Source organism: Sciurus vulgaris (assembly GCF_902686455.1).
Source record: "Sciurus vulgaris genome assembly, chromosome: 11".
Taxonomy (NCBI): domain Eukaryota; kingdom Metazoa; phylum Chordata; class Mammalia; order Rodentia; family Sciuridae; genus Sciurus; species Sciurus vulgaris.
The window spans coordinates 68,829,573-68,842,701 of record NC_136472.1 but is presented as its reverse complement, the minus strand read 5'-3'; the positions used below and the strand labels follow the sequence as shown (position 1 = coordinate 68,842,701).

General features: G+C 36.9%; 1 protein-coding gene across 1 annotated transcript; it reads right to left on the bottom strand.

Moving 5' to 3' along the window:
- Positions 1 to 475: 475 nt before the first annotated feature.
- Positions 476 to 1,435, bottom strand: LOC306640456 (olfactory receptor 51F1-like; the record flags this gene model as incomplete). The annotated part of the gene is made up of 1 exon (XM_079104740.1): positions 476 to 1,435. One exon carries the CDS (start codon positions 1,433 to 1,435, stop codon positions 476 to 478), a length of 960 nt encoding a protein of 319 aa, XP_078960866.1.
- Between the last annotated feature and the right edge of the window lie 11,694 nt (positions 1,436 to 13,129).

The window sequence follows — 13,129 nt, the reverse complement described above, 5'->3', positions numbered from 1 at the left end:
TGTTTAAAATTATTCTGTCTTATTTCTTCTCCTGTTATTTTCCTAAGAGTAGCATTCTTCACTTTCTTGTGACTACAATTTTAGGATAGCACAAGACATAAGAACTAGTGAATTGAGCAATTTCATCATTTTTGTGTTCTATGTTGTATCCACATTTCCTGGGTTTCAGATATCCTCTGCGTCCGACTCCCATTATGGAACACCCTCATGGAGCTCTTTGCTTTGACTTCTGCCCTCCTCATTAAATTTTCTTTGCAATCACTCCATCTAACATATCAAACATATATATATATATATATATAAATGTTTCAGTATATTTATCTGTATATGTATATACTGAAAATACAAAAATATTTACTAAATGTTGAATAAATGAAACATGATAAATAATATCAAATAGGCAGTGATCTAGAGGGTTTCTTTCCTATAGTATAAGTAACTTACATCAGGTTTTTCTCAAATGTAATAATTCATTTTACTTTGCAGGGAGCAGATGAAGGATAGCCTTGCGAATCTGTTTTGTTTTCACACTATAGATAATAGGGTTGAGCACGGGGGGCAGAAGCAAGCATACATTGGCCATCACTGAATGGACCACTTTGGGTGCTGACCGACCATAACGATGTACCAAGGACAGGCTCATCAGGGGGACGTAGAAAATAGCTACCGCTCCAATGTGGGACACACAGGTGCTGAAGGCCTTCTGCTGTTCCTCAGGTGAGGCAATACTGAGGACAGAGTGAATTATCAAAATATAAGACAGGACAATGCATGGCATATCTATCCCTGTGGACAGGATGAGAGCAACTAATCCACAGATGCTATTGGCCCGAGTGTCTGAGCATGCTAATTTAATCACATCTGGATGGTAGCAGTAGGAGTGGGAAAGGATATTCATTCTACAGAAAGAGAGAGGCTTAAGGAGCAATTGCAGTGGTAATATTAATATTACAGCACGTGTAATCACTAGGAGACCCATCTGAATGATCCTGGAATTAGTGAGAATTGTAGTGTATCTCAGAGGGTCACAGATGGCCACATAGCGGTCAAAAGCCATAGATACCAGCACCCCAGATTCCATGACAGAAAATCCATGGAGAAAAAACATCTGGACAATGCATCTGTCTAGGCTGATTTCATTTGCGTCAAACCAGAGGATACCCAAGGTTGTGGACATTGTGGAAAAAGTCAGGCCCAGATCTGTGGCTGACAGCATGGACAGGAAATAGTACATGGGCTCATGGAGACTCTTCTGTGTGCTGATGACTAACAGGATCATGCTGTTCCCAGACAGGGCAATGGCATAAAGACAACAGAAGGGAATGGAGATCCAGGCGTGGGCAGACTCTAGGCCAGGAATGCCAGTCAGTGAGAAGGCTGGAAATCTGGATGTCAAGTTATTGAGAATGTTCATGTTGTCCTGGATTTGTAGCATTCCTCTTCACAGTGCTCATATCCTGCAGAAGTAATGAATTACAGTGTTATATAGAAATATAAATTATATTGTACTAGAAAAGATCTCTATCATTGAAAATGCACTAAATTAAATTATAATTTCTCTTATTGTTTGTAAATAGAGACATTTAGCAAAGAAATCAGGATTTTTATTCTTAAATCCAATAAAATATGTTTATATAACACCCATTTTGAGGATAATTATGTTGACATTTATAGCATTTCAAGCTCCTCCTAATTCCATGAATAAAGACAGATAACATCAATACCTTAAATTTTTAATATATTGTATTGTGTGATGAGTGAGAGAATCAACTTAAAAACATCCATGAATCTGAAGTGGCCTTGTTAGTGTGGATCTTCAGGCAAGGATCTTCAGATTTTACAAGGAATATATAATATAGAAGTCATCCTTTCACTGTACAATTTCCATCCAAAAGTATGGATGGAAAACCTCAGAGAGTAGAATTTGAAAGAAAAACAATGATGACAGAGCTCTGAGTAAGTTTTGAAGAAGGTAGAAATCCCTAAAGCCAGGAGAGAAAGACAACTTTGTGAGAAGCTTGACAACCAAGGGAACATGGCACTGTGACTAGTTTTCCATAAACAACAGTGTCAACTTGTTGAAGCAGTCAAATCCGGAAAAAAAAATTTTGAAAAATCAAAAGTAGCTTAGAGTGTGTTAGCAACCCTAGAAAAAACAGTTGTACTTGAGGGATAAAAATAGACACCGTTCCACAGCAGCTTGAGGAATGGATGGAAAAGTAAGTCGTGGGGGTTTGATGTGTTTTACTTCTAGTAACTTGGCAGTGAGAGCAAGGGGAGAAAGAGACCATGAGAAATGAAGTTGTGATGGAGGGAGGGGTTTTGAAAGATGGAAAAAACTTACTGATACGTATACATTTACAAAGTGAAGTTAAAAATACAGTAGACAGAGATATAATAAAAATATAGAATGAGAGGGTTAATCGATGGGTGGGTCCCCAAAAACGTAATAGGCAATTGAATATAAAGCAGGATAATAAGAGCACATTAAAATGATGAAATCAGAATTTCCATGGACATTAGGAGTACCTCGTAAATGTGTAATTTGGTGGAGAGTTATGTGAAAGAATTATCTACTTTTCTCATTTGAATAACTATGGAGGCATTTCCTATTACCCATGCGGTGTGTGGTGATAGATGCTGGCTTAGAAATAGGGCAGAGGTGGTCTTCTGCAGACAGGGAATGAGAGAGCAGTTTATAGACAAAGAAATGTTATAGAATCTTGATCAATTTTAATTCTACAAACATTTTTAAAGGAATAGATTTACATTGTTAATATTTTGGGAAGAATTAAAGGGAAATAATACCAATATCAGATATTCATAATTCTAGTACTTTTAAAAATATAAAATGAAAGTTTACCTCATGAGAATAAATGCTTTGTAATAAGAATACACATTACTATTTTTTAATGTGAGTTTCCTGTGGTTTATGTTAAATTTCTTGTTTCCTGGGATTTAATTCTGAGGAAAAAACTTCTAAATTTTTAACTGCAAATTATCAGATAATATATTATGATGTGCCCTACTGCTTTCTGACTTTTCTGTATGATTATCAGCATATTTGTGAATAGAAAGTAATCAAAGCCCCAAGTCAACACGATGGACATTTTTCTCTACCTTTTTATCCACAACTGTGCAAAGGGGGCCCTTCTTTGTCTTCCTTAGCAGATGGAATAAAATTCTGCAGCCATGGACATTATAGCCAGCTGGGATTGAGCTGTGGGATCATCAGTGAGATGTGGATCTTCCTTGAACCACGATCAGAGAGATGCTGAAATCCCTTTCCTTTATCTATAAATACCAAGCAGGGCTATGAAATCTCAGAAGGGATTGAGCTACTAACTCAAGTGAACAGAGGTCTCCAAGGACTTTTAAAATGCAAAGCAAAAGAAACTAACAGTCAGTTCTCCATATGTATGTGTTCTCTATCTGTGGATTCAACTAACCACAGATGGAAAATATATTGAAAAAAATGGTCATTTTTGCTGAACAAAAGATTTTCTTTGTTGTTATTCCCTAAACACTATAGTATAGCAAATATGTATCTAGAATGTTCATTGTATCAGACACTCTAAATAATCTAGAGATGTTTTTAAGTATACAATGAAATTGCATAGGCTATGTGCAATACAACACCATTTTATACAACGTATTAAAGTATCTGTGCATTCTGGTGTGTGTGTGTGTGTGTGTGTGTGTATGTGGGTGTGTGTGTGTGTTTGTCTGTCTTTCCTGTAACCTATTCTGGGCTAACTCTGAGTGATGACAGTAAATGGAATGTTTATTAAGTTCTTTATATTCTGGATATTAATCCTTCATCCTTCATCAGAAAATAAGCTAGCTAAGGTTTTATCCCATTTTGTAAGTTCTGTTTTCATAGTCTTGTTTCCATTGCTGTTTGATTTGATGTCATTCATTTATTAATAAATGGATTCTTGATGTTATTTCCTGAACTTTTGGAGTTCTACTGAGTTAGCCACATGTACACCTGTAGGTTGGGGTGTTGACCCTGTTTTTTTCCAGGAGTTGCAAAGTTTCTGGTTTAAATACTAATCTTTGATCCATTTTGGAAAATTGAGACATTGTTCTTGCCACTGGCAAGGAGGATTCTTGCTATTGTCTCTGGATTTTAAATATTCCAGGGAGATAGGAAAACAAACTACTCTTCATTGGTTTACTTATGGTGACAATGAGAGAGGGAAAAATGTACATCCCAGTCCTCAGGGCTCCTAGGCCTACACAATCATATTGACCTATAAAGAGGATGATATGTCCATTCTCAAAACCATCTCTCTTCAGCAGCCTACTAGCTTTTCCCCAAGAAATGAATGACCTATTGATTTAATATATTAATTCAGCCCCATTGTGTTATTGTCTGGAGACACTGTGATGTGTGGAAAGTACTTATGTACATGTGTACTTGTTCTTTTACTTGATATTTTAGTGGGGTATTAAGTTCAAGGTACAGGATTGTTGGGGGAGTTTGGCCTCCCTTGTCAATGTGGGCTGTTGGGTAATGGGTCAAACTTATAGACAGCCCAGCTTTTCTATGTCCATAGGAAAGGAGAAGATCCACACCTAAACATTACATTTCTCCTTTATAGAGAAGACACACACTGGTAGAGATTCTTCTGTTTGCTTAGAGGTAATATCAATTTTATCCTAATTTAGCTATTTTTGTGTGAATTCTCTTTTATTAGTATACACATGGTTTCTTGTTTCAGAAATTTTAATGACAGAAAGCCTGAGGGTTTAATTCAAGCACGGTAACTGCATGGGCCTCTCATTGAGCATTTTCACAGATAATTATCAATAGAAAAAATGGTCTGCGAGAGGGGAGATCCAAGATGGTAGACTAGAGGGAGCCTGTATTCCTTGTTGTTCCGTAACTTGGGTTTCAGACAGAGGAAAGTCTGTTTCTCTGTGAGGCATTCTTTGCTGCTTGTCAGTCCCCTGCTGTTTACCCCATTTGTCCACCTGGATCACCATGGGTCTACCAGCATATCAACTACTTTTTGAGTGCAGATTGCTTACTGATTGCCACCTATCATCCACCATATGCCTGATTGCCTGCCTCTTGACTGCCCATTGCCTGCCTTTCACCTACCCATCACCCACTGTCTGAGGTCCACCTGCTGATCATCCATGGGTAGCCTGCAGACTGCCCACAGACTGCCAGCTGTTGCCTAGAAGTCCACTGTCACAGTATCCATGGATTTGGTTATATGTGGCTTTTGCCATTTTGGGACAACAGGCAGGACCTGCAGGACCCCTGGCCTGACTGAGTGCACCGTGCCTCCAGGAGCCCTGGCCCAAAGAACAGTACCCCAAATTCACTCTAAGCCCATGCCACATGCTGCAGTTCCCCATTTGTCAACACATTTGGAAGCCAGAGCAGCCATCTTGGAATATCCTGCAAGCAGAAGTTGCCATCATGAGGTGCAGCAAATCCCATCCTGAGATGCGTGATAGGGACTGGAAACTTTTTGTCAGGTACCTCTCATGCATCTGGCTACTGAAAACTGGGAGGTTTAAATAATATATGACTGTCATAGTGTAGTTTATTTCTCCTTTTTGAAAATTTTTAAGATTTATTTCTTTTTTTCTTGCTATTTTTCTTTTGTTAGCCTGTTTCCTCAGAGTCTTTTTCTCCCTTTTCTCATACTAAAAACCAACTTCTTTAGATCACACTTTCACACTTCCTACAATCTAGAACTTTTATATACTCTTTTCTTATCCCATTAACAGTTACATCCTATACCCCTCCCCATCCTCTTTTTCCTCCCTTAGAAACTGCAGAACTCATTGCAAATCTATTTGTAATACTATAGATAATATTTGAACGCAACCTCTCCGTTTATTATGACATTATTATTAATACCTTCATAGGGGTTATTTGGTTTAGGGCTGCATGTTGTCTGTACTGACTGTGAATATTGATCTCCTTCTTAAAGAAGATGTTTTGGAAACCTACAAGCTCACTATAAGCCTATAGTAAGGAAACTACAATACCCCAGATCTGCACTGCTAGAGGGGAACACATGTGAACAACATAAAAAAAACAAGGGAAGAAAGTGTTCCAAACAAACCAAGATTCTATATTAATATAATCCAATGACAGTGTGGTAGAAGAAATGTCAAAAAGGAATTCAGACTATATATAATTAAAACGATTCATGAAGCCAAAGACAAGATAAGAGAGCAAATGCAGGCAATGAATGATCACTCGAATAAACAGTTGAAAGAGCAACTGCAGGAAGCAAAAGATCATTTCAACAGAGATACACATTCTAAAACAACAACAACAACAACAACAAAAACCAAACAGAAATCCTTCAAATGAAGGAAACAAAAAACCAAATAAAAAACTCAAACAAAAGCATCACCAACAGACTAGATCACTTGGAAGACAGAACATCAGACAATGAAGACAAAATATTTAATCTTGAAAATAAAGTTGACCAAACAGAGAAGATGGCAAGAAATCATGAATGGAAACTTCAAGAATTATGACATATCATGAAAAGACAAAATTTAACAATTATCAGGATAGAGAAATATACAGAGATACAAACCAAAGGAATGAACAACCTATTCAAAAAAATAATTACAGAAAATTCCCAAAATCTGAAGAGTGAAATGGAAAATCAACTACAAGAGGCTTATAGAACACCAAATGCACAAAATCACAACAGATACACACCAAGGCACATTATAATGAAAATGCCTAACATCCAAAATAAAGATAGAATTTTAAATATTGGGAGAGAAAAGCTTCAGATTACATGTAGGGGGAAACCAATAGAGATATCAGCAGGTTTCTCAGCCCAGACCTTAAAAGCTAGAAGGCCTGAAACAACATATCTAAAGCTCAGAAAGAACATGATTAGCAACCAAGAATATTATACCCAACAAAACTAACCTTCAGATTTGAAGATGAAATAAAATCCTTCCATGATCAACACAAGTTTAAAGAATTTACAAATAGAAAGCCTGCACTACAAACATTCTCAGCAAAATATTCCGTGAGGAGGAAATGAAAACAATGTAGGTCAGCAAAGGGAGGAACTACCTTAAAGGAAAAGTCAATCAAAGGAGAAACCAAGTTAAAAACTGAAAAAAAAAGCCAAAATGACTAGGAATACCAATCATATCTTAATAATAACCCTGAACGTTAATGGCTTAAACTCATCAATCAATCAAAAGACATAGACTTGCAGATTGAATTAAAAAGCAAGACCCAACAATATGCTGCATTCAAGAGATCCATCTCATAGAAAAGAACATCCACAGACTAAAGGTGAAAGAATGGGAAAAACCTACCACAGCACATGGACTCAGTAACAAAGGGGGTGTTTGCATCTTCATATCAGAAAAAGTGGACTTCAAGTCAAAGTTAGTCAGAAGGGATAAAGAAGGACATTTCATACTGCTTAAGGGAACCATATAACAGTAATACATAATGATCATAAATATTTAGCCCTCAAATGACTGTGCATCCATGTACTTCAAACAAATCCTTCTCAATACCAGGAATCAAATAGATCACAAGACAATAATTCTGGGTGACTTTAACACACCACTCTCACCACTGGATAGATCTTCCAAAGAAAAACTAAGAAAAGAACTATAGAACTCAATAACACAACCAATAACTTAGACTTAACAGGCATTTGTAGAAGATTTTATCCATCAATGAGTGAATGCACTTTCTTCTCAGCAGCATACGGATCCTTCTCTAAAATAGACCACGTGTTATGCCACAAAGCAGCCCTTAGTAAATGCAAAAAATAGATACACTACCTTGTATTCTATCAGATCATAATGGAATGAAATTAGAAATCAATGACAAGATAAAAAAAAAAACTACTCCAACATCTGGAGATTAAATATGCTATTGAGTGAAGCATGGATAACAAAAAACATCAGGGAGGAGATAAAAATTATTAGAGGTAAATGTGAATGATGATACAACAGATCAAAATCTTTGGGACACTATGAAAGCAGTACTAAGAGGAAATTCATTTTATGGAGCACATTCAAGAAAATAAAAAGTCAACACATAAATGACCTAACATTACATCTCTAAGCCTGAGAAAAAGAAGAGAATAACACCAAAAGTAGTAGAAGAAGGGAATAATTAAAATCACAGCTGAAATCAGTGAAATTGAAACTAAAGAAATAATTCAAAAAATTGACAAAATTTGTTCTTTGAAAAAGTAAACAAAATAGATAAACCCTTAGGCACACTAACAAAGAGAAGGAAAGAGAAAACACAAATTAATAAAATTCATGATGATGAAGGAAATATCATGATGGACTCCACTGAAATACATAACATAATTAGAAGTTACTTTGAAAATCTATACTCTAACAAAACAGAAAATCGTGAAGACATCAACAAATTTCTAGAGACATATGATCCTCCCAGACTGAACCAGGAGGACAAACACAATTTAAGCAGATCAATTTCAAGCAATGAAATAGAAGAAGCCATCAAAAGCCTACCAACAACGAAAAGCCTGGAACCAGATGGATTCTCAGCTGAGTTCTACAACATCTTCAAAGAAGAACTTATACCAATACTACTCAAAGAATTTCATTAAGTAGAAAAGGAGGAAACACTTCCAAATTCATTCCATGAAGCTATTATCACTCTGACACCAAAACCAGACAAAGACACATCAAGGAAAGGAAGCTTTAGACCAATATCTCTGATGAATATAGGTGCAAAAATCCTTAACAAAATTCTGGCAAATCATATACAAAAACATATTAAGAAGATAGTGCACCATGATCAAGTGGAGTTCATCCAAGGGCTATAAGGTTGGTTCAACATCTGGAATTGAATAAATGTAATACATCACATCAATAGACTCAAGGTTAAGATCATATGATTATTTCAATAGATGCAGAGAAAGCACTTCACAAAAAACAACACCCCTTCATGCTGAAAACACTAGAAAAAATAGGGATATTAGGAACATACCTCAAGATTTTAAAGAGTATTTATGCTAAGTCCACAGCCAAGATCATTCTTAATGTAGAAAAACTGAAAGTCTTCCCTTTAAAAACTGGAACAAGACAGATATTCCTTCTTCTATTCAACATCATCCTGGAAATACTAGCCAGAGCAATTAGACCAGAAGAATTAAAGTGATACAAATGGGAAAAGAAGAACTCAAGCTATCACTCTTCACCGGTGACATGACTCTATATTTAGAGGATCCAAAAAACTCCACCAGAAAACTTCTAGAGCTCATCAATGAATTCAACAAAATATCAGGATATGAAATCAACATGCATAAATCTAATGCATTTATATTCATAAGTGATAAATCATCTGAAAGAGAAGTGAGGAAAACAACTCCTTTCACAAAAGCCTAAAAAAAAAAATTACTTGGGAATCAATCTAACAAAAGAGGTGAAAGACCCCTACAATGAAAACTACAAAACATTAAAGAAAGAAAGTGAGGAAGACCTTAGAATACGGAAAGATATCCCATGTTCTTTGATAGGCATAATTAATATTATCAATACAGTCATACTTTCAAAGGTGCTATACAGATTTAATGCAATTCCAATTAAAATCCCAATGACATTACTCATAGAAACAGAGAAAGCAATCCTGAAATTCATCTGGAAGAACAAAAGATCCAGAATCACCAAAACAATCCTGGACAGGAAGAGTAATGCAGGAGATATCACAATACCAGACCAATAGTAACAAAAATGGCATGGTACTGGCACCAAAATGGACAGGTAGACCAATGGTACAGAATAAAAGACACAGAGACAAATCCACATAAGTACAGTTATTTCATACTAGACAAAGGTGCTAAAAACATACAATGGAGAAAAAATAGCCTCTTCACCAAATGGTGCTGCCAAAACTGGAAATCCATCTCTCACCCTGGACAAAAAAAGTCAAAATGGATCAAGTGTGGAGAGCAGTGACAGAGGATGGGAGAGCAGTGACTTAGATTGGGGGTCTTTGATGACCTCATGGCTGGGGCATGCCCAGTGCCTGTGAATGTTTCTGTGCAAGAGCACAGGATGCTTAGCTGCCGTGGCAATGCCCTGCATGAAGAGGCTCTGTGCAATTGTTCTATCTGCTCTGACCTTGATCTCAGGCACAGAGCTCCCAGGATGAAAGGAACTATTATGCTAGACAACCACAATGTTTCACAGCTCCACTTCTCCAGTTTCTGCCTGCCTTATATTAACTTTTAACAATGTTTTCTTGAGAGCTTCACAAAGCTCCTAACATTGCACTTTGCAACTATGGATTGCAAAGGTAGAAAAGCTACATAGGATGTCCTAGTTTCTGTAACTTTCCTGAATGCAAAGAATAATTGTCACATAGTCTTTAACCTGATAATGAGATACTTATAAAGATTGCTCATGTAACTCTTTAGATCTGTATCTCCATCAGAGAGCAGAGCTGCACCTGATCCCAACTTACTGTTCAAGATCTGTGTCTGTGAATCTTTATATTCCAATCGTCTTTTGTCCCTCCCAAGACCAAGAGTTTGGTCATGCTGGTGGTGGCAATGAAGGATCTAGGAACTAGACCTAAGACCCTTCACCAAATAGAAGAAAAAGTAGATCCGAATCTTCCTCATGTTGGCTTAGGATAAGACTTCTTAACAAGACCCCCAGAGCACAAGAAATCAAAGCAAGAATCAATAAATTGGATGTATTCAAACTAAAAGGATTTTTCTCAGCAAAGGAAACAATCAATAATGTGAAAAGAAAGCCTACAGAGTGGGAGAAAATCTTTTCCACACACACTTCAGACAGAGCGCTCAACTCCAAAATGTATAAAGAACGTTCAAAACTTTACACCAAAAATCGTATGAACCCAATCAATAAATGGGCTAAGGAACTGTGCTGGCACTTCATAGAAGATATACAGGTGGTCAACAAATATATGAAAAAGTGCTCATCATCTCTAGTAGTTAGAAAAATGCAAATTAAAACCACCCTAAGATTTCAACTAACTCTAATTAGAATGGTTATATGAAGAAGACAAGCAATTATAAATGTTAGTGTGGATGTGGGGAAAAAGGCAAACTCATCCATTGCTGGTGGAGTGGCAAATTGGTGTATCCACTCAGGAAAGAAGTATGCAGAGTCCTCAAAAACCTTGAAATGGACCCACCATTTGATCCAGCTGTCCCACTCCTCAGTTTATATTCAAAGGACTTAAAATTAGCATATTACGGTGATGCAGCCACATCAATATTCATAGCTGCTCAATTTACAATAGCTAGAATGTGAAACCAACCTAGATGCCCTTCAATTGATGAATGGATAAAGAAACTGTGGTGTATGTACACAGTGGAATATTACTCAGCCATAAAGAAAAATAAAATCATGGCACTTGCTGGTAAATAGATGAAGTTGGAGAGTGTCACGCTACGTGAAATAAACCAAGTCCAAAAAACCACAGGTGGAATGTTTTCTCTGATATTTGGATGATGATACATAATGGTGGTGGGAATGGTGGGGGGCAAGAGAAGAATGGAGGAAGTTTGTATGGTGTAGAGAAAAATGGGGTGTGAGGGGTGAAGGAGGGAAAGATAGTAGACTGAGACAGACAGTGTTACCCTATGTACATGTATGATTACATGAATGGTGTGAATCTACATTGTGTACAACTACAGAAATGAAAAGTTGTATCCTGTTTTTGTACAATGAATCAAATGCAGTCTGTAAAAATAAAAATAAAATAAATGGACCAAGGAACTGGAAAGACACTAGAAAAAAATGGTCTGTGAGCAAATCGTTGTGAACATTGTGAGTCTATTCTCCTTGAGAGGATAGGAACTGGATATTTGCAAAGGTAAGGGGATGGCAAAAATTGGTGTCTTCAGAGCATGGCTTACACTTGGCAAGTAGCAAGACTTTGAAACCTAGGTTAGGAATTAAAAGCCATGTGGAGAAACAAAATTTAGATATTATCATAAGAGCATTGGTTTCATTGGCACCTTCTTTTTGGTTATAAATATGAGGTCATGAGATGTTCTTTGTAACTGATAGTATTTTGTACCTTTGCCCAATTGTGCAAGTATAGTTTAGTGTTTCTTAATATTTAATTCTGTAGTATTTTAGTTTAATTTTAGTTGACATGTAATAATAATATATATTCATGGGGGTATGGTGTGATATGTTAATATGTGTATTCAATGTATAATAACCATATCACCTCAAAGATTTATCATTTCTTTACTTTGGAAACACTAAAAAGTCCACCAGTTATTTTGAAGTTCAGTGTTTTTGAATAAAGAACAAAAGGAATAAAATAGAAGAATCATTTGACCCTGAGAATGGAGTATCAACTCACATTCACTCAGATAACTATGCTTTTAAAGTTTATATGCACACAAGGGCAGCTCAGTGTACAGATACAACCTGAGGGAAAGCACAGATAATAAATCATGAAAATTATGGAATTATTTCTTTTAAGAGGTGGTTTTTCTCATAAAGAAGAAGAGGTTTTAATGGCTCCAACAGAACACCACCTTATGGCCCTCCTCCATCCCTTCCCCAACCCTCCGGGGTATACTTTAGTGAAGCTGTTTTTCATCAGTGCATTTTAATTGTAGGTGTGCTTTCACTGTGGCATATTTGTACATGCATATTTTGATCAGGGAAGATTATTTTTGACAAATGCTTTCTCAGTAGGTTTGTAAGGATAAGGGCAAATAGGTCCCTATAAAACCATGGTGGTAATCTCTTGCAAGTTCTAAGGGAAAGGGCCTGACTGTGTTTTATGCATTTTCTGTTGCACTAAGGGAAGAATGAAAGAAGCAATGGCCACCCTGTGGATCCAACACTGTGCCTGCCACTGTGCCCCAGGAGATACACTGTGGCAGCCTCTATCTTGGAACACAGCATCTGCCTCTATAGCCCCCTCCACGTGGTAGCCTCCATCTTGGGGCACCAGCTTGCCTATCATCCCTGTTGGCTTATATGTACATACTAATGCCTGCTCTATGGTAGGGTTTTCTGAACACTGAGGTTATTAAAGCACAATTTTACTCACAGGGGATAAAGAATGGGGACAGTTAGGTCATAAGAGCATATAGGAGTGAGTGTGATGACAGTAGGATTAGTTGGT